Source organism: Labeo rohita, chromosome 9 (genome assembly GCF_022985175.1).
Source record: "Labeo rohita strain BAU-BD-2019 chromosome 9, IGBB_LRoh.1.0, whole genome shotgun sequence".
In the NCBI taxonomy this organism is placed as follows: Eukaryota; Metazoa; Chordata; class Actinopteri; order Cypriniformes; family Cyprinidae; genus Labeo; species Labeo rohita.
The window spans coordinates 30807898-30835104 of record NC_066877.1 but is presented as its reverse complement, the minus strand read 5'-3'; the positions used below and the strand labels follow the sequence as shown (position 1 = coordinate 30835104).

Below are 27207 nucleotides of genomic sequence, written 5' to 3'. Positions count from 1 at the left end.
TTTATTTATTGTTATTTTTGGGATGAAGTGTGAATGTCCAGTTATGTGTTTTTTTTTTTTGTTTTTTTTTTTGTTTTTAATACTTTTAGAAATTAATACTTTTATCCAGTAAGAATGTGTTTAATTGTTGAAAAATGATGAAAAACACCATTTTGGAATAATAAGAATTAGACCTGCAAAAAATGTCCAAATGCATGATGATAATTAGATTTTATCGTTGGTTTTAAAAAAAACATATAGAACAGCATATAGAACAGCAAGTATGTAGAAATACAAAAAAATAATGCAAAAATAGTATGTAGAAATACAAAAAATTTATTTATAATGGTCCTAAAAATAGATGAATGAATTTTTTAAAAAAAAAAAAAAAAAAAAAACATAGAAAAGCAAAAGTATGGAAATGCAAAAAAATATAATTTACATTTTTATTTTATTTTTATTTTATTTATTTATTTATTTTTATTTTTGGGATGAAGTGTGAATGTCCAGTTATGTTAATATTTTTTAATAGAAATGAATACAAAAAATGTCCAAATGCATGATGATAATTAGATTTTATGGTTGGTTTTAAAAAACATATACAAAAGCAAACCTATGTAGAAATACAAAAAAATAATGGTCCTAAAAATAGATTAATTTTCTGATTGCAAAATATAATTTACATTTTTATTTTATTTATTTATTTTTATTTTTGGGATAATAAGAATTAGACCTGCAAACAATGTCCAAATGCATGATAAAAGTTAGATTTTATCGTTGGATTAAAAAAAAAACATACAGAAAAGCAAAAAGCAAAAGTGTGTAAAAAAAAAAAAAATAATGATCCTAAAAATGATAGATTAAAGAATTTTCGGATTGCAAAATATAATTAATTTTATTTATGTTTAATTTTGGGGTAAATGTGAATGTCCAGTTATATTCATGTTTATTAATGCTTATATAATAATATAAAATATTTCTTGAGCAGCAAATCAGCATATTAGAATGATCTCTCAAGGATCACTAAAGACTAGAGTAATGATGCTAAAAAGTCAGCTTTGCATCACAGGAATAAGTTACATTTTACAATATATTTAAATAGAAAACTGTTATTTTAAACAGTAATAGTATTTTATAATATTACTGTTTTTACAGTATTTTTCATCAAATAAATGCAGCCTTGGTGAGCGCAACTTACAGACCCCAAACTTTTGAACAGTACTGTATGTCTTATCTGTGCTTCCATTAATGGCTTGCCGTTAAGTCTGCACCCTGTTCTTGTGCTAACAGTTTAACTGTAATCTTGCCATACTGATTGACATTCTGGTCAACCCATGGTGACTCATCTATGATTGAGTAATTAATTATACGACAACTCTTCGCCTTGAAACGCAAACAGCATCATTTATCCTATCTGGGTTTCTCTGTCCACAGAGCCAATCTGTGTGACTTGGCAAAGCAGTATTCTGATCAACGACAGTGCTTAGTGAATGTGACTAAATGGCAATGTTGAGGCCCACGCTTTATATAGTCTCAAATAACAATTTAAATCAGTTTGAGACCCTCGCTAATCAATTCTACTCCTTAGGGTACATAATTAACAGTGCTGGATGACTCATGGAGATTGGCAGATTGCACCGTTTGCTGCATCTGTGGCTGAACAGGGAAAGAGAGGGAGAATTTGGCTCCAGCCACTCTTACATGATGCTTAGCGAGGAAAAGCGATAACAGGAGACGGGGCGTAACTGTAGGTGGTAAATGCGGCTGGACAGATGACAAGTATGACTGGCGATCCGTAGAAAGGTTGTCCCCTAACTGGAAAATTGGATGTTTGTCACAAGCAGTGTTATTTAGAGGATTGTCTTAATGTCCCTGAGGCCTCGTGTTGTCTGCTGTGTCTCTGGATACTTGTAGGATGGTGGTAAATTAACTCCTTGAAGGATTAGTTCACACAAAAATGAATATTTTGTCCTTTGTATTCACCATTGTTGTTTTTTTTTTTCGGAACACAAAACCAGTCTTAAGTAGCATCGGTATATTTGAAGGAATTTTTTTTTATGCCAAAAATCTTTAGGATATTAAGTTAGGATCATGTTCCATGAAGATATTTTGTACATTTCCTACTATAAATATAGCAAAACTTAACTTTTGATTAGTAATACGCATTGCTAAGAACTTCATTTGGACATCTCTAAATGCAGTTTTCTCAATATTTAGATTTTTATGCACCCTCAGATTACAGATTTTCAAATAGTTGTTTCTCAGCCAAATATTGTTCTATCCTAACAAACATACACCCATACATCAATGGAAAGCTTATTTATTCAGCTTTCAGATGATGTATAGTACAAGTTTGACTTGGGACTGGTATTATGCTGCTTTTTGGAGCTTGACAGCCTCTTGTCCCCAAACTTTTATTATGAATGCGATTAATTGCGATTAATCATTTGCCAGCCCTAGTAAAAATTATTATTGTTATTATAGTCATATTGATTTATGGTTGCACAATTTTATGACAGCCATTCTCCCCATTCACTTTTATTGGAAGAGACATTCTACTCAAATTTCTTTTTTTTTTTTTTTTGGTCCAGGAAAGTCAGTCATATGTTAGGGCTACACAATTATTTAAAATAAAACTGAAATTGTGATTATGACTTTTATCAAATTTAATTAAATATAAGGCTCTGTAAATTATGACAAAATAAGCATTTTATTGGTGAACTATCCCTTTAGATAGTCTTAAAAAATCTTATTTTAATATTATATTTAGTAAAAATTATTAATTATTATTATTATTATTTTTTTTATAGTCATACTGATTTATGATTTTAATCTTAATCACTTTTTATCAGGGAAAAAAATCACAGTTGGATTTTTTTTTTTGTCCCCAAATCATGCAGCCATATGTGCTACTTTAAGTTGTTTTGTCATTTTGGAGCATTGCAGCACCCATCACCATTTACTTTTGTCATCTGGAAAAGTGCAAAGCAATAAGAATATTCTTAAAATCTTTATTTTTTGTGCTCTACAGAAGACAGAAATTCATATGGGTTTGGAACAACATGAGGATGAGTAAATAATGACAGACTTTTCATTTTTGTATATTAGATTCAGTGGTTTAAATGCTGTCGCATCAGTGTGGAATCATTTACTGTCCGTGTCACTTTTGGTTTGCTTAAGTGCCTGTTTGATTTTCCAGAGCTTGGCCAGGCTTCGTTTGGCAACCCGAGTTTGTCCGAAACCCAAGATTGCAATAATGAAAAGCTTGTCTGTTTGTACGATGAGTTTAATGAAAACTGAGTATCTTTGGGCAGTGCATCAGTCAAGGTGATATGAACCTCATTGTCACCTAACTCTGACTCTTCTGGCCTTTGTCAGCTCATGAAGATGTTATAACGCTCCGCTGGGCTGGCAGAGCGACCGGAGGACGCAAAAAAGGCAGACAACAGCTGAGGGAAAGTGAGTGACCGCAGTGAGAGAGAGAGTGAGCGATGATTGTTTTGCCCCTCATAAAGTCCAGGCAGGCACACAGTCACAAGGCTCATTTCCTGCGCTCTGTTTATCTGAAAACACACAGGCCTGTATGGAAATGGAGAGGTTGAATTCCTGCTGCTCAACTGATGCTCATCAAGCTGTTTAAAGGGAAAGTTCAATTTAAAATGAAAACTTTATCATTTACTCTCAAGTTGTTCCAAACCTGTGTAAGTTTCTACAGTCTAGGCTTTTCTAAACAATCATGCCTATAAAGCTTCAAAATAGAATAACTGAACACTGTTAGAGGGATAATTCTCCCAAAAATGATAAATTATGTCATTTACTCACGGTCACTTCATTCCAAATCCAAAACGGTACTTATATTTCTTCTGTGGAACATTTGTGACCCTGGACCACAAAACTTGTCATAAGTAGCACAAGTATATTAAAAAAAACTCAGTTTTTTTTAAATGTTAAAAAATTGTCAATTTTATTATGTTATCATGTTGTACTGTATTTTTACTTTATATCAAAATAACCCAAGTGCAGATTAATTGGAATGCAGAAAGATATAACATGATTTTTGAAAATTAAGTTATCTGTTTTTGCAAAATAATTTGTAGCAATAGCCAAAAATACATTGTATGGGTCAAAATTATTGTTTTTTCTTTTATGCCAAAAATCATTAGGATATTAAGTAAAGATCATGTTCCATGAAGATATTTTGTAGATTTCCTACTGTAAATATATAGTCAAACTTATTTTGATTAGTAATATCCATTGCTAAGAACTTCATTTGGACAACTTTAAAGGTGATTTTGTCAATATTTTTATTTATTTATTTTTTGTGCACCCTCAGATTCCAGATTTTCAAATAGTTGTATCTCAGCCAAATATTGTCATATTCTAACAAACCATACATCAGTGGAAAGCTTATTTATTTAACTTTCAGAGACACGTACATTTCAGAAAATGTACCCTTATGACTGGTTTTGTGGTCCAGGGTCACATTTAAGTCATGCAGTTGGAATGTTGATACCTGACATTCTTCAAAATATCTTCTTTTGTGTTCTGCAGAAGAGAGAAATGTATATAGGTTTTTGATGAAGAGTAAATGATGAACAAATTCTCATTTATGAGAACTATCTCTTTAAAGCAGCATAAAGATGTGCATACAACTCATGCACCAGATCATCTCTTAAAAATCTCATTCATAGCTGCATTTAAGTTAAAGACCTTAATTTTGATTTATTCCTATACAAAGCTATCATATGATTTCATAAGTCCTGGAATAGCACGCACACAAGTCTTTTGAACTTCTTCCATGTTGCTTTTATGATGTTTTATTGTCTGTTTTTGAACTCGAAGACAGCCAGGTATTTAAGTACTACTTACTTTTATTAGTATATTGAATTCACATTTATTTTTGTTTTTAGTTTTCTTTCCTTTTTTTTTTGTGTAATTTTTAGTAAATGTATGTGCTTTTTCTTTTTTTCATTTATTGTTTTATATTACTGTTTAAGCATATTTATTTTATTTCAGTTTTAATTTTAGTTTAGTTTTTTTTATTTATTTATTTAAAAATTTACAGATAATTTACTCAACCCCTTGTCATCCAAGATGTTTGTGTCTTTCTTTCGTCAGTTGATAAGAAATTATGTTTCTTGAGGGGAAAAAACTCAGGAATTATCTCCATGTAATGCCCCGAACAGTTTAAATGGCTCTAAATGATCCCAGCTGAGGAAAAAGGCTCATATCTAGCAAAACGATCTGTCATTTTTGAAACAAATTGACAATTTCTATAGTCTTTAACCTCAAACGCTCATCTTGTTTAAGTCAAGACGGTTAGGGTATGATGAAAAACTCCCGTCTCGTTTTCTTCCCCAACTTCACAATCGTCCTACATCGCTGCAGAAATACCGACCCAGTGTTTACAAAGTGAACATGCAAAGAAGATCAAACGCCTTTTACAAAAAAAAGGTAAAACAGGGATGAAGGACAATTTTGACGTTGAAGAAGAAAGTGAGACGGGAGTTTTTCGACATACCATAACTGTATTGACCTGGATTACACAGACTACACATGCGCATCGCAGAGACAAGACAAGACAAGCATTTGAGGTTAAAAACTATATGAAAACTATATATATTTCTCGGCTGGGATCGTGTAGAGCCCTTTGAAGCTGCATACAAGAGGTGGGGATTAGCATTAACACAAGCACTGACTATAGTGGCCGCTTCAGAGCAGTAACGCACCGCAGACGTGTGCAGTGTGTGGTAAGAGATTTATTCATCATACAATGTAGATAGCTTCACTTATAACGCTATAAGTGTTTTTTAAAATGCAATAAAGGCCTCCTGTAGCGAATCGATGCGTTTTTGTAAGAAAAATATCCATATTTAAACCGTAAGAATCACTTTTTTAGCTTGCGCTAACAGTTGTACATGGAACTTGCTTTTTTGACAAGGGGCGTGGCAGTACTGAAACACCGTCTAAGCTGTTCACCAATCACAACGCAGTGGGACAGCTAACCAATCACAACACATTTTTTTTTTCGGAAGGCGGGCCTTCATTAAACCCGGAACTAATCGAGCCATTTGTGCCAGGCTTGGGGAAATGTATTGTTGTAATGTAAATTATGTTAAAAATAATGCTTTTTTTCGAACCACCAAGCATGAAAGCATGTTCTAGTACACCCCCAAAACAAAATCAAGTTTTCATTCACTTAAAGTTTTGCATCTAATATTTATTATTTCAGCTTGATTTTAGTTAACAAATATTACATTTGAATAGTTTTAGTATTATTTAATGATTATAACCCTGGTGACACCTGTATTTACTGGAAAAGCTGCGTGAAGATCTTCAAAAAGTCTTCTTCCTGTGTTTCACACACACACACGCACAAAACGCTTATGAATTTGGAGCGACATGAGGGTGAGTAAATGATGACAGAATTTTCATTTTCGGCTGATCTAATTCCTTTAATGAACACCTACTGCACCAAATCACTGGTTTGAACATACGCAGTCTGTTGCTCACCAGCCCGTTTTTTTAACACGTCTTGCACTAGTCTCCGCTGCCAAACCAAGATGTCAGCGATTGAGCGAATTCCTTAATGAAACATTTGGGCATAAAAGAGTGAATTTAATGGCACACAACACAGCACCACGTCAGCCCTGGCGAGAAATGCTGAAAATCACTGCGAGTAGACGTGGAGTTTCTTTCCAACACGGTTGCCTCAAAAGTTGCGCAACTTTGTAGTTTTTAATGGAATGTGACACAAAGAGCTTTAGCTGGGGTTTAGCCGAGGCAAAGACGCTGGGAAAAAGAGATTTTTATGGTCAGCCGTGGAACCGCCTTCCCAAAGGCTTTGCTTTCTATGTTGATTCTCAGCTTAGACTCATTCAGACCTGCCAAACAGTAAATGGTCACTGATCAAAAGCACAGTCGTTTAGCTTTTAAACTCCTCAGTGCTGCGTAGTGGCTAACTGCTATTATATTTGGCTTGCTCGCGTAGTGAACATGAGCGAGCAGCGGCGACTATTGTACAAACACAGGCGGCGTTCTGTCATATTGGATTGGGTGTCATTTTCCTGCTGATCTCTGCAGCTCGCCTTTTCTTTTCGGGGCTGTCAGCCTGTATCAGATCTGCTCCTACATGATGGTCACCCTAGACGGCTGGCCGGCCATGTCTCGCTTTTTCGTCCCAGACGGGGTGATGTAAGAGGGAAATGCCGCCGAGGGGGTGTAAGTGTCTTCCCTTTCCCCCAGGTTAAACCCGCATCCTCTGACATGAGCAGTCAGGGCTGGTGGACGCTTGACCGACTTTGACTGATTTTTGTCCTGAGGCTATCCGTTAACATTGCGCCCCGCTTTCTTGACACAGTTTTATTTAAAACTAGGCCAGCATTCCAATTCCGATTTTTAAAAATATCTTGTGTAACATGTCTTGATATAGTTGTTACGTATTGGAGAGTTCCTGTGATCATGGCAAGCTGGAATAAGGGTTTTTAAATGACCGTATCTGATATCTGGAGAGCTAAAGCACCCTATGATGTATCAGTTTATTAATAGCAGATATGAAGTTCATAAAATTGCTAAATTTAATTTATATTTAATTATATTTATTTGATAACAGAAAATGCACGCTTATATATATATATATAAGAATTATATTGTAATATTTGTATTTAGTTTTTAATTATTTTTATTTTATTTTTATTTACAGTATATTATCTGTTGTTATTATATTTACTTGACAACAGAAAATGTGCACTTTTGTCCTGGCAGTTGATGTTTTTTTAATTTTTTTTTAAAATAATATTTTAGTTGTGGCTGTTTTGACCATGCATCTTCAAACCATAGTGATTGATATTTTAATTATTATATATATATATTTTTTATATTTATTTATATATACATTTTTTTTTTTTTTCTTCTTTTCCTGGCAATTGGCATCATTTTTGTAATATTTTATAATATTGTAGAAAGAATGATATTGTAATTTTTGTATTTATTTTTTATTTACAGTGCATTATGTATTTTTATATTTATTAATATATTTACTTGACGACAGAAAATCTGCACTTTTTTCCTGGCAATTCCTGCAATTTTTTTTTTGTTGTTGTTTTTTTTTTTTTTTTTTTTTTTGCTGTTTTGACCATGCATCTTTATGCGAATAATGATATTGTAATATTTGTGTTTATTATTTTATTTGTGTTGCAATTTTTATTTATTTTTATTATATTTACTTGTCAACAGAATATGTGGACTTTTGTCCTGGCAGTTGCTATTTGTTTTTTTTGTTTTTTTTTATGATATAAAAAAATATATATTATTTTAGTTGTGGCGGATTTGACCATGCATCTTCAAACCATAGTGATTGAGTTTTTAATTATTATATATCTTCTTATATTTATATGACTGAAAGTGTGCACTTTTTTTCTTCTTTTCCTGGCAATTACTGTCATTTTCATAATATTTTATAATAATATATAATATTTTCACAATACTGTAGAAAGAATGATTTTGTGTTGTAATGTATTGTAATGATTTTTATCAATTTTTATATTTGTTTAATTTATTACACATTTTCTGGTGATTAGTGTATTTCTTCTAGTTTTTTTTAAGTAATATGTTAGTTGTAGCTGGCTTAAACATGGCAAATATTAATGAAACCGCAGAAAGAATTATACTGTAACATATTTCTTTTTTTATGTATTAATTTATTTATTTATTGTGCTTCAGACTTGATCTGAAGTTTTCTAACCATTTCGAAGCCAACCAAACTGCACTTTCAACATACGTCAGAAACCTTTTTAGAAAGATGCGTTTCATTTGAATTGGTTGTGTTTGCATTATCTTGTCATTTATCAGACGTTATTTCATCCATGTATGTCTGTTAGAAGACGCCGCTGAAACCTGAGAAGCAGGAATGATATCGTCTTGGTACGTGAGCAACTGACGTAACAAACATAGTGTGATGGCCACAGAGCGTAGAAACCAGCCGTTTGGAAAGATGAACGCTTACATGCACGTTCTCGCTTTGGAAAGTAGCAATCATCTACAATAATCATCTTCAAATCAGCCTACGAGGCATATCATTGACAGCAGTGCATAAATTTAACACATAAGCTAATGCAGTTTTTCCAGCACAGCCTTGACACAGACGATGTTTGACCTCTCACGATGCAGTGCAGTTAACATGTTTTGACACGCTCGTACGTGGTGATCTAAATTCAAGAGAAACCCCTTTGCTAAAATAGGTCTGAGCTGAGAATAGCAGCGCTGCTCGGGGTGGAAAACGTCTCTTTCCGTGCGGCTCTTCAAACGCCACTTTGACTTTTATTTCAGGGGTTTCCCTCAAGTCAACCCTGCGTCACTGCGGTTCACACGGTCACGCTGGTCTTGCTGCCGGGGCCATTTGTGGTTTGGGACGAATGTGGTCGGTCAGCGATCTCTGAGCCGTGAGGAAGTAAGTGACTGAGCTGTAGTGTTCAGTTCGGGTGAGGGAGGAAGCTCACTCCATTAAACACTCTCGGCAAAACATTACGCCTCATGTAGACCGACACCACTGCAAATGATGCTGGAGAAGTGGGTTTCTTTGGCAGCTTTTAAAGGTGAAGTGTGTCATTTTTGTGTGATTTCTGTTTTGCACTGTTCAAACAAAAAGAAACGTTCTGTTTATTGAGTCATTCACTGAATTAAGTGACTCGCAGAAATGTTTAAAGCAGTCATCGGATACAAAGTTCACTTTTTCATGTTGTTTGAACATTAATGTGTGTTGGCAGTGTATGTACACATCTACCCTATAATGATAAAAATCCATGCAGTGGTTTTTAATTAATCTGTACAAATAATATCCCCTTTTTGGTCGCCGACAGAGGCCGCTCCCACGATAGTTGATTGACATGAGCGTCTTACCTCAGATCAGCTGTAACAGTCCAACCTCCATTGTTTCGATGCCGGGGCAGGGATATAAGTTAGACAAGAATATCTCTTATTAAGCAATTGAGGTGTTGTGTTGCTGGATGTAATAATGAACATAGTGGTCGTCATTTACTTCCGACATCTGAGCCGCTGAAGATACAGTGGATTACGTTTGTTTGTGAAGGGAATGCGCCTCCTCATCTACATATGTCCGTCTATGTTCGCGCGAAACATTCATGATCCAGCTTCACTTACAGCAGAAGTGAGTATAAGGGTTTTTTTTATGAATCTTTGCGATCGCCTTTCCTAATAACGTGCTAGTTAGCAAGTTTAAACCGCGGCTAAATGTGGTTGAAGTAAACAGGCTCGTCACTCCACAGAGAGAAGAGAGGGGCGGGGCGAGCAGAGCTCATTTGCATTTAAAGGAACATTCCCTCAGAATCGGATGATTTTTGCAGAGCTCATTTTGACAAGGTAAAAAATGTGTTGTTTTACAAAACCCTTGAGAATTTTAACTTGTGCAACTATCGTATTAACTTATGGATAATGGGCATCCGATGACCCCTTTAAGTAACTCAATAATAAGTGTTAAAAATATTTAATTAAGTTTCTGTTTGGAAAAAAAGCAGTTTGATTTGTAAACAAATGACTCAAATGAATCAAAAGGAATGAATGAATAATGAATAGCATTATAGTGCGTTTTGAATTAGTAACTCACTGAGCGGTTTTTGATTCATTCTTTCATATTCATACTTATTTACTGTGAATTGTGTTTGAACAAGTTGAAAACCTCTTTTTTTTTGTTTCAGTGAATTGTAATTCTTTTTGATTCAATAGAATAGAACCAGTTCAGAAGAGTCAGTTGTTCACATAGAAGCTAAAAATAAAAATTAAACAAAAAGATTAACATCCAACTTTTTTTAAAAAACATTTAATATCAATTATAATATCAGTAGTAATTCTCAGTATATTTTGACATTACTGTTATAAATGACAAGGTAATTTGATTGGTTAACTAATTATTCTTTTGAATAATTAACAAATTCTTCTTTTTTTTTTTTTTTTTTTTTTTTTTTACAAATGAATAAATGTTTCTTAAATTGAGTTGAATCAAGTTATTGATGTGAATCATTCATTTGAATCATTAAATGACTGAGTTGTTTGAACCATGACACTTCAATTAAAATTCACTTAATTTCAATTAAAATGTTTTTACGTTTTTGGTGTGTGGTTTTTTTTTTTTTTTTTTTTTTTTTTTTGAACCAAAAAATGTAATTCAATTTGTAAACAAATTATTCTTTTAAACATTCTTTTTCTTTTTTTTTTTTTTTTTTTTTTTTTTTTTTTTTTAACAAATGAGTCAGTTTTAAGTTAAACAAGTTGATTTGAATCATTGATTTGATTCATGAAATGGCTTACTGAATTGGTTGAAGCGATAACACTTTAATTAAAAAATGTTTTCACATTGTGTTTTTCTAAAGGACAAAATGTAAATAAATTTGACAAATAATTTTTTGTACTTACACACATTAATAAATATTATAAGTAGTCTTTCCTTAAGTTTTTAGTTTTTATTTCCTCTGAGAACTGAAAAACTAAAAATCAAACCTCAATCAAACCTGAATCAGAATCTGAATCCGAATTATTAAATTCCCATTCTTTTCAAACATGCATTGCCAAAAATATTAGTTTTTTTTATAGAGTTTTTATCTTCTCGGACAACTGAGAAACTTCCTTCTTCAAACATGCTTTGATTAAAATAAATAAATAAATAAATAAAAAAAAGAGTCATTTCTTTTTTTTGTTTTGTTTAGTTTTTATCTCTGAGAAGAACTGAGAAACCTAAAAAAACCCATTAAGGAACCTGAGTTCAAATCTGATGCAGAACCAGAATCATTTAATCCTTATTCCTCTTTCAATTATGCATTGATAAAACTATTATAAATAGCTGTTTCTTCAATTGCACTCTTAACCTACAACTCTGTGCACAAATGTGTCACTGTGGCCCAAATCTCTGTCCATGCATTCTCACATTTACTCGAGATCCTTATCAAGTGCGTCCGTGCACGTCCACTTTTTTGCTTTTTGTTTATTACGCTCGTGGGGTGGGAACGGCGCCATGTGAGACATGTGATGACAGCAAGTGCAAAAGACTGCCGGAGGAGCTGGAACTAAACTCCCTCCAGTACATGTAATCCACGCCACCTGGCCCCAGTGAGAAGCCGTACTTACTTTGAGAGGAAAGCTGGAAAATCAGACGTCCTGTAAAGATTGTGTGTGTTTCTGCAGAGACGTGCTTCTCCGAAACGAACAGATTAATGGAGTATTATGCTTCGCTTCATTCTGGGGCCTGTGATGCAACACCTTTTCCTGGTGTGCGCGGAAAAATTCACGTCAGCTTTGGGAGTCGCTAAGATTAAATCACATTTTCTTGGCACGTTTAATTGGGATCGAGTACTTGCAGTCTCGTTTTTATTTGTGATTTTTGAGGGCATAGATGTGTGGTTTGGAGTCGTCTTGTGTAAATGTAAACCAGACATGCCCTTGAGTGTTTTGTGTGATGGTTTCCCTCATCGCAGCTGGTGTTTCCAATGGGTTTGACTGAATTCAGAACAGCACTGATGTAAAATCTCTGCACATCCCAATTATTCATATGCTTTATGATGGGGCAGCTGTGGCCTAATGGTAAGGGAGTCGGGCTTGTAACCGAAAGGTTTTTTTTTTTTCCTTCTCTCCCCCCAACTGCTCCCCGGGCGCCGCAGCGATAGCAATATGGCCCACTGCTCCGGGTGTGTGTTCACGGTGTGTGTATATGTGTGTTTGTTCACTACTCACTACTGTATGTGTGAACTTGGATGGGTTAAATGCAGAGCACAAATTCCGAGTATGGGTCACTGTAATTGGCCACACATCCACGTTCCTTTCCTTTCCTTACATTTTCATTAGCTACTGAGGTGAATCTTGTGCATCCACTTATTGATTACTTGTGGCTAAAGTCAAAATTAAATTAAAATTGACCCTGTTTTTTAAATGCATGTTCCTGGTCTTATTTCACCAGTGCATGTTATTCCAGCTGTTTGTCTTCATAGTCTTTAATAAAAATGTAATTATGATTTAAACCCTGACCTAACTCTAACATAACTTTTTTTTGTCTGACTTCATAATTTCCTTATTTTACCAACCCTTACACTCAAACCAGCTGACTCCCCATTTAATGCTATATATATGAAAAATATTAATATTTTTATTATGTAAGGATGCATTAAATTGATCAAAAATTACAGCAAAGACATTAATAATGGTACAGAAGATTTCTGTTTCAAATAGACGTTGTTCTTTTGAAATTTCTATTAATCAAACAATCCAACTATATATATAATATAATATCACATACATATAAATAAATAAATAAATAAATAAATAAATATATATATATATATATATAGTATTTCCACAAAAATATTATGCAGCACAACTGCTTGCAACATTGATAATAATAAGAAATACGTCTCTTTTTTGTTGTCCAAATCAGCATATCAGAATGATTTCTGAAAGATCACATGACATTGAAGACTGGAGTAATGATGCTGAAAATTCAGGTTCCCATCACAGGAATAAATTAGATTTTAAAATATCTTGAAATGGAAAACTATTTTTTCAAGTTGTAATAATATTTGAAAATATTACTGCTTTTACTGTATTTTTGATCATACATGCCTAATACTTTGGTGTCATAATAAAGATCAGTTTGCGCAGTGTAAACAGGCAAAACCTGGTTATTTTAGGAAATTGAGAAATCCTGGGCAGCACATCTCCCTGGGAAGTGGCACGTCTGGTCAGTTTTGTGTCTTTAATTATATGTAGGTGTGCCATTTTTAGAAAAAAAAAATTATTTATTCATTCATTTTAATGGGTAAAATGTATTATTATTATTAATTATTATTATTATTATTGGTCACACTAATGCATTGGTACTGTAGATACTTGCATTCATATTTTTTCTGTTTATGTGTGCATCATTTCCTACAGTTCAATTGTAGTCCGATTCACAATGAATTTTGTCTACAAAATTGTCTACAATTCATTCACCCGCAGGTTTTGCGGTTCTTGGCTCTCGTTTCATTTAAATAAGTCATAATTTTGCAACTCAGTATGAACCCGAGTACTGTTTCTGTTAGGCATGTGTATTTTGTATGGTTGGGACCAGTTATTGTGAAATGGGATTTTTTCATAAAAATCCAAAAGAATTATTCTAATGAATTGTTAAGGTCCTGAAATGGGAAATTCTCTCAGATTCCCATCTCTATTAGCCTTACCCAACCCTACTTGTCAGAAACACGGTGTTGGGGTAAACCCACACTCATAGACTGAGTGATTTTCCTTTACTCTAGGCCTCATTCCTCTTGGAACAGCTGATGTTTATGGTTACATAACATGGCTAAGCTGTGATGTCCTGCTGTGTGCTAGACTGCTCCAGATACTGTTGTTATGCTGACAGACAGGTTCCTTTGTTCCAGGTGGACATAAGGAGAAATGTACACACACTTATTGTGGGGCGAGCTGCGTTACGTCTGCTTGACATGTGATTGTTATTGTCAGCTCTGTTGAGCTTTGTGACAGCAAATATGGCAGGCTGAGAGGGAATGTGTCAGTGTGGCAGATTGGTAAAGGGTGGTTTACACCCGCCCTGCCGCGTGTCAAAAATGTGTCACGGCGTCCTTCTGCTCCGGCCTTTGTCACGTATGTATACTGTACAGGAAAAGCCCACTTGAGTGACGTGCACTTCAGATCTGGCGGTGTTACAAAACCTAGTGGGCTTGCCTACGTAGGGGACATTGTAAGGTGTCTGCATTGACCAAACGCTAAGGCATTGCACGTTTTACACAGAAGCCAATCCCGAAATGTATTGTGACACCAAAAAAAAAAAAAAATTCAAGCTGGCGGACCTAGAGAGAGAATGTTGATTATGCATACAGTTCATTCAGTACTGAAAATAAACAACACAAATCAACACAATTGAAATTTATTGCAAGACAAACCCTGTTTTAAAAGGATTCACTCATCAAATTTTATTTAATTTTTGTTTTGTAAACATATTCAAGATATTGGATGAAGGGAGAGAAATTTTGAATATATATATTGTCAATATAATACTGCTACTACTACTGAAGTTATATTTTTTTTAAGGTGTAGTAAACCCCCTTTGTTTGCTAAAAAATAAAGAGTTTAATTTTCATTTGATTAAAAAATAAATTAAACAATTTATGCTAGAAAAATTTAAATACACAACACAGAATTTCTCAATAAAATAAAATAAAATTGGTGACAACAAAAAAATGAGAGAAATAATACATTTCATAAAGCCCTAAAAATGTAACTTTTGGTAAACTAATAGGATTGAAACAGAAAAAAGGGAATCCAGAAAAAATTAAATGGGGAAAAAAATGGATTTTTTAAAATAAATAAAACTGATTTTATAGGTACTGTTATAATATTTATAAGTACTTTGTGTGTGCTATGTATTTTTATGCTTAGAATATTAAGGACCCTATAAAATCTGTTTTAATTTTTCCCAAATTACGATATATATTCCCAAGTTCCGTTTTTTTCTGTTTTAATTTTTCTGGTTAAATCACATTTTTTTAATCAAAAAGTCTAATAGATTAAAATTATGAAACTTATACAGTTTAGCATAAATTTATTAGAATTTTAACAAATTACATGTTCACGGCCCTATGTTTTATTTTTTCTCACCTTCTATTTTATTGTTACCAAATTCTGTTTAAGCATGTCTAGTTATTTGAATGCATAAAAAAAAACTTAATTTATTAAACTTAATTTTAATCAAATTAAAATTGGCAAACAAAGTTACTATTAAAATTAAAGCATGAAAGAAACATTGTGTGATTTGTTCATTAATAAAATAAAGTTTATATATAATAAAACAATAGTAATATATGTCTTCAGGTTGATCTGAACTTTTATTTTGACGGGTTGCCATGGATACGTTTCTGTGCGTAGTAAATGGAACTGCGCCTATGGGCCATTCACACACATGGCGACATGCAGAACATGAATGATTCATATTTAAATGGTCTTTTTGCTTAATATTTAGAGATACTCGTCCATATCTCAATTTGATTTAAAGGAAAACTCCACTTCCAGAACAACAAATCACAAATAATTTACTCACCCCCTTGTCATCCAAGATGTTCATGTCTTTCTGTCTTCAGTTGTGAAGAAATTGTTTTTTTAAGGAAAGCATTTCAGGATTTTTCTCCATATAATGGACTTCATTGGTGCCATTGGTACATTTGAACTTCCAAAATGTAGTTTAAATGCAGCTTCAAATGGCTCTAAAGGAAGAAGGGTCTTATCTAGTGAAACGATCGGTCATTTTTTTTGGAAAATAAAAAATTGTATACTTTTTAAGCACAAAAGCTCATGTAGCACAGGCTACAGGCCAGGTTCATGTACTATTGAATGACGTCGAAAGGTCATGGCGGAACCACAGACCCAGTGTTTACAAAGCAAACGTGCAAAGACTAAGAAAGTGCAAGTAAGTCAAACGCTGGTTTCAAGCAAAAAGGTACAACGATGTCGGACGATTCTTAAGTTGTAGGAGAAAATAACAGGTTATGAGTTTTTCGACATACTCTACCTTTTTGAGCCGGAGTACAGAGACTATGAACTTGTGGTGATCCGAAGACGCGATTCATAGTAGTGATGGGAAGTTTGGATCATTTTACCGACTCAGACCATTAAGTCTCGTTCAGCAAAATGAACGAATCTTTTTTTCGAGTCATTTCATTCATTTTAGCAAAATCAGCATCATGTGACAGCCCCATAAGATGAACGAACGGCTCAAAAAACCCGAAGACTCGAAACAGATAAACTAATTCCAGTACAGAACCTATTAGGATGACCTATTATGATGTTGCGACTGAACGAATCACTCCCCGAGATGACTCATTCTTCCCGAGTCACATTAAAGATTCGTTCAAGAACGACCCATGGATGTGCATCCCAGAGCCTGTGCTACATGAGCTTTTGTGCTTTAAAAAGTATAAAAGAAAATTATTTTTCGTAAACAATGACCGATCGTTTCGCTAGATAAGACTCCTCTTTCTCGGCTGGGATCGTTTAGAGCCATTTGAAACTGCATTTAAACTACATTTTGGAAGTTCAAATTCGGGGGACCAATGAAGTCCATTATATGCAGAAAAATGCTAATGCTTTTCTCAAAAACCGTATTTTCTTTACGACCGAAGACAGAAAGACATGAACATCTTGAATGACAAGGGGGTGAGTAAATTATTTGTAAATTGTTGTTGTTTCCTTTAAGTGTAATGACCTACTTTTGATTAATTCATCCAAACTTTGACAAATTCCATGACATTCTGTGTTATACAGTAAATTCCGTTTTTATGACTGGATTCCACAATTCCACAGAAATCATAGGACCTTAAGTATTGTTTGAATTCGAAATCAAAGTTAAATATTAGTTGAGTCTTCTAATAGGCTTTTCATATGTAGCGTTATTTATATAGAGTGTTCCAAATCTCTTGTTTGAGAGGTTGTACTTTCATTTTACAGCTATTGTGTAATATCTCTGTTATTGTTTTGCTCTTTTGACAGTTCAGTCTTATCAAGCGAAGAGGAACCGACACGCAGAGTTGGATTACGGCCAGAGGGGGCGCTATGAGCCTCTAAGATCGTCCTATCTTTCCTGTCCCGTGTCTCTTTTGACTCGTCTTCCCATTTGACAGTGGATGGTGACCAGCCAACAAGCCCCAGAGGAGCCGTGAGGTGTTTCTCACCTCCTCATCTGCCAGGACACACTCCTCTCATTATCAAGCCAGTCACTTCAAAGAAAGTTGCCACAATGAGTTCCCACAGCCGCCCAGGTAAGAGCTCTCGGTAGCCCTTCAGTGCTTTTCATCTTGGGTTACCCCTCTCTGAACAAGATAAACACTGTCGAATCAGCTCCGCTCCGGTTTCAATTACGTCTGTCTGTAAATAAACCTTTTGTGATCCAGATATGTGCCATTACAAAAACCGTTTCTCTCGGTAAAGGCGGATAGTGTTTCTCCGCTACAGGAATAGCACGTGATTGGGCTTCGAGGCTTGAGAATCAGCCTTGAGATGCCAGAAAAGGCTTTTGAGCAGCTTTTTGATTCGCACTCAAATATCTGTCCCCTCGACTCTGCCAAGGCCGCCTTGTCCAACTGTCAGCTCGAGGAGGAGTTTGATTATTCTTGGAAAAAATTGTAAGCTGTGCTGTTTCTCCCTACCTCCCTCTTCTTCCTTTATCTGTTCTCTTCTCTCTTTCTGCTTATATTTTCCCTTTTGTGTTCGCAGAGGAAAAGGTCATACAGTTTCAGGCACTTTCTTTTTTAGCGAATCGTCGGCTAGACAGATGAGCACTCAATAATCGTACGGCTTCATTCTGTAAGCTGCCGTTGGGTTAGTAAAGTAATGAGCCGTAAACGGTCAGTTATAGTGGTTTTACCATGGGTAAGTGCTGTTCTTAGTCTACAACAGCCTTAACTGTAGTAAAATTACTGTGGTACAGCTGGCTTATTGCTTCTGGAAAATTATTGTGATGGCAGTGTGATTTAAACAACACCAGAGATTTACACTCATTAATGACAATACTTAGAATGAGCAATTGTATATTGAATATTTATTGCCGTTTATGTCGTATTAACTAAACATTCACCATAATTTTGGTTTGTGTAGAAGACAAATGCAGGTGTTTTGAGGGTCTAATATGGGCCATAAAATGGGTTTGGAGATGCAAAGTCAAATTTGTAAAGTGGATAGTTCCGGTCCTTGATTCTGATTGGTTGAGCCGTGTTCAAAGCTGTTGTAAATTACTCTACAAACAAACGCCTTTATGTTTGTGTGTTGCTTGGCAACCACTTTGTTGCAACCACAACCGTTTCTGAGGAATTACATTGTTTGGCAGAAGAATAATGTTTTTATTAATATCGTTACACTTTATTTACTCTGTTTTACTTTGTGAAACCTTACTATGTATATGGAATAACCGTTTTATAAAAGCAATAAGCCCTGTGAAGCTGTGGTTTACAATGAATTTATAACAGCTAAGGGGGTTTTAGGCACTCCGCTTCACGTCGTGGTTCCTTTATATGAATTGGTGCCTCCGTCAATGTAAGTGTATATAGATATACACTACCGTTCAAAAGTTTGGGGTCAGTACATTTTTATTGTTTCTTTTTTTCTTTTTTTTTTTTTTTTTTTTTTTAAGAAATTAATACTTTTATTCACCAAGGATGTATTAAGTTAATAATTAAAAGTTTATTAAAAGTTAATAATAAATAATTTACATTGTTATAAAATATTTATATTTTAAATAAACGCTGTACTTTTTAAACTTGTTATTCATGAAAGAATCCTGAAAAAAAAAAAATCACAGGTACCAAAATATTTGGCAGCACAACTGTTGATATTATCCAACATTGATCATTCTAATAATAAATCCGCATATTAGAATGATTTCTGAAGGATCATGTGACACTTAAGACTGGAGTAACAGCTGATAAAAATTCAGCTTTTCATCACAGAAATAAATTCTATTTTAAAGTATGTTAAAATAAAAAACATTATTTTATATTGTAAAAACATTTTGCAATATTACTGTTTTTTTTCTATATTTTTAATCAAATAAATGCAGCTTTGATGAGCATAAGAGACTTCTTTAAAGACTATTACAAGTCTTACTGACCCCAAACTTTTGAACGGTAGTGTACATCTGTTTGTTTGTTTTTAAAGAATGACATTTAACATATATATATGACATATACATACATACATACATACATATATATGTATATATATAATTATTGTAATAATATATAATATACATAATATTATATACAATAAAAAATATATTACAATATATATTATAAAAAATATATTACAATATATATTATAAATTATTATATACAATAAAAAATATATAATATATATTGTAATGTATTATAAAATGTGTATAATATTAGCAATTATTATTATAAAATGTGTATATAATATTATACACATGCAAATATATATATATATATATATATATATATATACACACACACACACACACACACACACACACATATTATACATTCATATATATATATATATATATATATGTTTAATAATTACTTTTTAAATTAAACAAAATAATACTTTCATTCAGCAATGATGCATAAAATGATCAAACTAACAGTAAAAATATTTATGTTACAAAAGATTTAAAAAAAAAAAAGCTTTATCCTACTTCACACACAAATATTAAGTAGCACAACTGTTTTCAACATTACTGCTACTGATATTAAATGTTACTTGAGCAGAAAATGAGCATATTAGAATGCTAAAGGATCATGTGACACTGAAGACTGGATTAATGATGCTGGAAATTTAGCAGTGTATGTATGAATATTTTGAAATATTTACTGGAAATACTGACAGGCTTTCATCTAAATATTACTGTTTCATGTCATGATGTTGACAGCAGCGTTTTGCTCTGCATGAGTAGATCAGAGAAACAACACTCATTAGCCAATCATCTCCCTCCTGATCTTCTCAGAGGGAGAAAGATTCGTCTTTGGTGGTCTGTTTTGCTAATCCAGGGTTGATGTAATGGTTTTGTATTCTCTCTGAGCTGGATTGGAGATTGGAGGCCTGATGTCACCTCTCACACACCCCGTCCGCTAATCTGCTTTGGGTCCGAAAGAGCAATTTCAGCCCGGGATCGCCAGCATCAGTCTAATCCGGTGTTTCTCATCAGAAGAGGTCGTTCCCTGATCTCTCTCTCTCTCTCTCTCTCTCTCTCTGCGTTTTCTTCCACATCACATTCCTTCAGCATCTGTTGATATTACCCAGTGTGCCTCAATGTGAACTTTCTTCAAGACCCCTCCTTCACATCTGTGAAGAATATTTGGACGCTACTTTTCTAGAACATGGTGATATTAAGAAGCAAAATGGGTTTGACCATAATGCATAACCATAACTGTAACCATAACCGTAATATGTACCTGAAATCATGTGGTTTGTTGATTGCAGACAATAAAATCGCAAAAAACGGAAGAGACACCCAAGCCATATCAATAAACCAGAATATCATAGAGGATTCAGAATTGGCTCTTTTGGACAGTAAGCAACTACATACAGTGCACTAGCAATCCACTCACAAAATTTTAGCAACCATATATGAATGCGTTAGGAACACCTCAGACAATGTTATAAAATCCACTCAGCAGACTTTAGCAAAACGTAGCGGCGCACTAGAAATCTGTTGTGGAATTTATTTTGAAATTGACTTGGTTTGTTGGCTTTCGCCTGAAATGCGGTTTGTTTGAAGCTGATTGTAGTCATTTGTTTTTGTGTGTTTGTAAACACAGACTCCAGTTATTTTTCTAATGGGTTGTTCGGGTTTTCAGGCTCTTTGCACCATGCTGGGCGGTGCCGCAGTGCTTTGGCGGGCAGCCATTTTGAAAGTTACAGAATATTCATTCGCCTTTCTGAGTTTCTCCTTTCATTTTTTATCATTTTGCCTAGAGGTAGATAAAAAATTAAACTATTTTTAGCCATATGCTGCTGTTATGCTATTATCATCCTTTTGTCAGTTGAGCACTGTAAATTTGACGATGTGGTGCAACGCACATTTACATTTTAGCTTTAACTTTAGCTTTAACTTGCTTAAAATATGACTTTAGCTTGACAGATATTATATAAATACTGTATCTATACAATGCTGCTCAAAAGTTTGGGGTCAGTAAGATTTATAATGCTTTTTTAAGTCTCTTAAGCTCATCAAGGTTTCATTTATTTGATCAAAATACTGAAAAAAAAGTAGTAATATGAAAAATATTATTACTATTTAAAATAGTAGTTTTATGTTTTAATATAGTTAAAGTATAATAAATTTCTATGATGCAAAGCTGAATTTTCATCAGCCATTACTCCAGTCTTCTCTGTCACATGATCCTTTAGAAATCATTCTAATATGTTGTGCTGCTTAATATTTTTTTAACCTTTTTTGGAAAATTTTATTGACACCAAACTTTGAACAGAAGTGTATATTGTTATTGTGTATGAATGCTGTTCTTTTTAACGTTGTATTCATCAAAGAATCCTGATAAAAGTATCACACGTTCCAAAAAAAAAACTTCTTTACAAACATAAAAAAAATCTTACTGATCCCAAACTTTTGAACGGCAGACACACACCCTGAGTCGAATTCCTAGTCAGTGCTAGTTTAATTTGGCTATAAAACCTAAAAAAAACCCCTACAAATTTGATCGTTTAAGATTGAAGATTGTATAAAGTGTATGCATTTAAAATAATTATAATTTTTTTTATTTAATTTGAAATAAATATTAAATAATTTGAAATAATACATTTAAATCAGAAAAAAGAATAAACATAATTATATCTGTAATAATTACATTACAAAAAACATTTAATTATAAATGAATTTATTAATTGTTTGTGGTGAGAACATGTTGAAAAAAATCTTTACTTGTACTTTTTTTTTAATTAATTAATTTATTTTTTAACCTTGTAGAAATCTACCTAAGGAAGTCTTGCTTTTGGCATAAAGTTGTTGTCTCTGCATACTAAGCTAATAACATTGGGGAAAAATTACACTCTTTTTAATCATTTGAAGAATTTTAAACAAACATTTGTGTTGTATATAAAGAGTTCATTTGTAAAAACAGATAACTCAGTTTTTAAAATGTTGTATATTTAAAAATCATGTTTTTTTCATTGTGCATTCCAATTAATCTCAGTCAAACAATTTTGCAAATAAACTCTTCATTTAGGTCTCATTACAAAACTCTTGGCCTCGTTAGATGCAGCAGCAGCAGCCCTTTGCTCCCAGCTATCCCATTCCACACCATTTACAAACTCTTGTGCTCTGTCCAGGAGCTTGCGCCATCGAAAGCAGCTGTTTGATTGTCAGCTTGCCATCCTCATCCCAGGAGGAGCCACATGAAAAGCATCATCTGATTTACCAGTAAGGATGAATCTCTCTGTAGCACTCCAGGCTCATCCCTGGACTCGTATTTATTTCAGTACCTCAGAAGCTTTTGCCCGAGGCTCGGAGATCTCATTGGCCCTCAGTGCATTTGAAGGTAGATAGCTTGATGTGCTTTCATTCCTCTCCAGACCTTCTGGACTGGCGAACGTGTTTTTGATCCGGCCGTATCAAAGTTCAGACGTCCTTTGGGAATATCAGCCCTTTGCGATTCTGGGTGTTGGAGTCCATTGTTTGGCATTTTTGTTTTCTGTGTACCCAGTTGCGTAGGCTGCCCAGTTTAGCCGGCAGACTGACGTCAAGACTGCTAGTCTGCAGGCTTTACTGCTCCAAACAACTGGCACTAATGGTGTGTTGGCCCCAGGGCAGGCGGATGGGGAACGCAACTTGATCCAGATGCAGACGCCAGTGCACCGAGCCTCCCCTACAGCAGACTCGTAATCGCAGTCTGTCACTGTTTTTAGCTGGACCGCACAGCTGCAAACCTGCCTGCTCCTTATTCAGTCTGTTTATGCATTATCCACTCTTAAAAAGCAAGATTTGCATCTGTGGTTTCATGAAGAGCCTTTAATATCCATTCAACGTTTGCATTCAAAAAGTTCTTTATAGTGGAAAAAGGGTCTTTAGAATATAAAAATGATTCTTTTAAAGGTGACATTGCATGAAAATCTGACTTTTTCCGTGTTTAAGTGCTATAATTGGGTCCCCAGTGCATCTACCAACTCAGAAAATTTGAAAAAAGGACAACCCAGTAATATAAACATGCAGTGTCTTTTCTGTCTGTTTACCTTTAAAGAGTAAGCTACTGTTTTTACAACTCCTGTGTTTTTTTTAACATAAACTTGTGTGTATTTGACAGTTTAAGCGCAATAAGACATGAAAGAGAACTTGGTTTAGTACTTACATGGTGTGTGACAGCCGCTTTCTGTGCGTGTGCTTTGGATGTCTGTGTTTAGAAAACTCTATTTTAGAAGTTTAAACTAATATCATTTAAAAGTTGCCGCCAGTAGCCTCGTGGTTAGCGCGTTGACATATAGCGCTGTTGCATTGTGGGCGTCCCGAGTTCGAATCCCGGCTTGTGGACCTTTCCCGATCCCACCCCCTTCTCTCCCCCACTTTGCTTCCTGTCTAACTACACTGTCCTGTCTAAATAAAGACATGAAAATGCCAAAAATAAATCTAAAAAAAAAAAACCCAAAAAACAAATATATATATATATATATATATATATATATATATATATATATGGTTTAAAACCCATGATTTCAGTTCGATAGACATGATAATCAAAACCAAATAGAAGTTTTTGTGGCAGAATATCTGAGGTACCAGCTGTAAAGGCACAGCTCTATTCTGGGAAAGGGGGCGGGGAGCAGCAGCTCAAGAGACATTCACGAAAATATTGTGTTTCTGCTTTATTTTAAAATGAGCATTTTCAAAAGGATATAATAAATGATCTGCGGGGTTTTTTGAGCTGACACTTTCTGGGGACACCTGAGGGCCATAATAGGTCTCCTTTAAGAAATAATCTCTAAAAGGTTCTTTAGAGAACCCAAAATTATTCTTCTAGGGAATTACCCAGTTTTGAGTCTTATTGAGTCCGAGAAGTCATAACTCACAATCCTCTCTTGTAAAAGAACCAAGTGCTGTACAGTAGATTTGTGCATTTAAATAATCAGATTGTATCTTAATTGGAGGTTAAAGGCTCAGTTTCCTCTCATTTTCATTCCAAAACCATAAATCTGATTTTTTTTCCTTTTAAACTTTTTTTTTTTCCTTAGACTTTTTGTTTTTCTAGATATTTATATTAGGTATGCTGGAATCATGTTTGCCTGACATGATTCATAAGCTTTTCACTCTATTTTTTATGTTAACAGAATTGTAATTTTTGCCTGATATCAAAATTTATTTACATGCACTATAATTCAATTGTTTGGCCTCTGTAAAGTTTAAAAAAAATGTTTGAAAGAAGTCTCTTGTTGCTCACCAAGCCTGTATTTATTTATTTAAAAATACAGTAAAACTGTAATATTATGACACTTTTTTTTTACAATTTAAAACAACTGTTTTCTATTTCAGTATTTTGTGAAATGCAATTTATTCATGTGAATCAAAACTGAATTTTCAGCATCATTACTCCAGTCTTCAGTGTCACATGATGCTTCAGAAATCATTCTAATATGCTGATTTGCTGCACAAGAAATATTTCTTATTTTTAAGTGTTGAATTGAGATAGAAATCTTGTAACATTATAAATGTTTACTGTCACTTTTGATCAATTTAATGTGTCCTTGTTGAGTAAAAAGATTATTTTAAAAGAAAATATACAGCGGTAGTGTATAAACATTTTGAATCTGCAGTCAGATTGAATAAATTGATTGGATTGTAAATTGAATAAATTGACTTGTGTACGTGCGTCACTGTTTCTTTTCTGTTGTTTTCTTTGCTTTCTTGCTTGCTTGCAAGTTCGAGATTTGAAAACGAGAAGGTGGAAAATATGTCCTGCTGTTTATGAGGGGAGGACAGATTTAGATGTTTGAAATGTGAATCATGGTGTGTTTTTCGTAAAATGTGAGTACATGGTACAGTGATAGATTCATGTTTTCCTTGAAAGTTTTATGTGGCATCACTAATTCCTACCATTTTGGGTTCCACTGGCCTGATGGGATGCTGGTCGTACGGTTTATTTACTGGCCTACAAACATTACCACATTATGTACAATAATAAAATAGAGGGTAAACTTATTTTTGCTGTTGCTATGGCCTTTTTTCTTATTATTTTACGCTGACATTTTGTTGGGTGGCTTCATTTGGTCTAATCCCGCGGTCATTGTTTGAACTATTAAACCAATTTGTGCTGGAACAGCTATCCTGTTTCACAGAGTTTAATCATGATATTTGAGTGCTTTTTGTGTCTCATTATGTGTAATTATCTGCTTCTCGGCATTCAGAGGGCAGGTTTTTCAGGGAATTTTTCTTTCCACCATAAAACCCAGACCATGTCTCCATGACTTCCAGTCAGTGTGTCCATTCATTAAATAACATCGTGCTATAGGAGTTTTTTTGTTTTTTGTTTTTGTTTTTTTTTGTTTTGGTTAAGTTGTTGGGAATAAGAAAAAATTGCCATGTTGCAGAAAGGTCATGACTGTATGTGCTAATTTGAATGTTGTTAAAGGTAGCAGACATGTTGTTCTGGCCAATGGTTCTGTTTATGCATTTTGTTTGTATGAATTGGAGATAAACCAATATTGATTTTTTTTTTTTAATAAATAAATTACATGTTTTAAATGGTTTTATAAATGCCTTTTGTACAATAATTTAAGTTATTTATTTATAGATTCATCTTAAATAATGTAATTTTATTAATTATTATTGTTGATCCTAAAATATTGAACAGAAGCATTTCTAAAACAATTCATATTGCTTCTGTGTATTGGTTATCAGAAACAATAATCAGTTATTTAAAGAAGTTCTATTTAAAAAAATATAATTATTCTTTGAACCAGATAAAATGTTGTCATACATTCATATGTGTACTTTTATTATTATTATTGTATTGTTATTGTTATTGTTATTGTTATTGTTATTATTATTAACAACAACAACAATAATAATAATTTTTGGTCTATAAACTAATAAGTAATAGTCCATGTGCAAATATTTTCTGTTTTGTTTTTAAAACAAAACTGTATGGTTCACAGAATAATTAGACAGAATATACATTTAGAAAATAATTTTATTTATTTTAAATCTGCTGAAATAATATATGATATAATGGCTTTTTTTTTTTTACTGTGAGCAGTGCAAATATAAATAAATAAAATTATTTATATATATCTATATATGTATATATATATATATCTGTATATATGTGTGTGTATATATATATATATATATATATATATATATATATATATATATATATATATATAATATCATATATATAATATCATATATTATATTTATTATTATTATTATTATTTCATTTATTTTTAAATATTATATCATAATATATAATTATAATACATATAATACATAATAAAAAATAATAAATAAAAATAATATTTATTTTTTTACACAATACTTCCTCTGAACTGGCCAAAATTGGCCCACATCTGTCTGCCTCTAAAGTACATCTCAAATGTGATTGTGCAATTGCAATATAGATCAGAGCGACTGCATTATGCAAGTTGTTTTCATTTTTCATGTTTGTTCAGTTGTAGCTCTGCGTCATACCTTGAGTTTTGCAGAGAGTTTTTCCCTCT

At 33.5% G+C, this 27207-nt stretch overlaps 1 protein-coding gene across 2 annotated transcripts in view; it reads left to right on the top strand.

The window, feature by feature from the left end:
• The window catches only part of hdac4 (histone deacetylase 4), a 296174-nt gene that overhangs the window by 3998 nt on the left and 264969 nt on the right, over positions 1–27207 (top strand). For both annotated transcript variants that reach the window (XM_051119035.1, XM_051119036.1), the window contains exon 2: positions 17521–17789. In XM_051119035.1, coding sequence (XP_050974992.1) covers positions 17768–17789 — 22 coding nt within the window. In that variant the 5' untranslated portion in view covers positions 17521–17767. The remainder of the gene's footprint in view (positions 1–17520; positions 17790–27207) is intronic.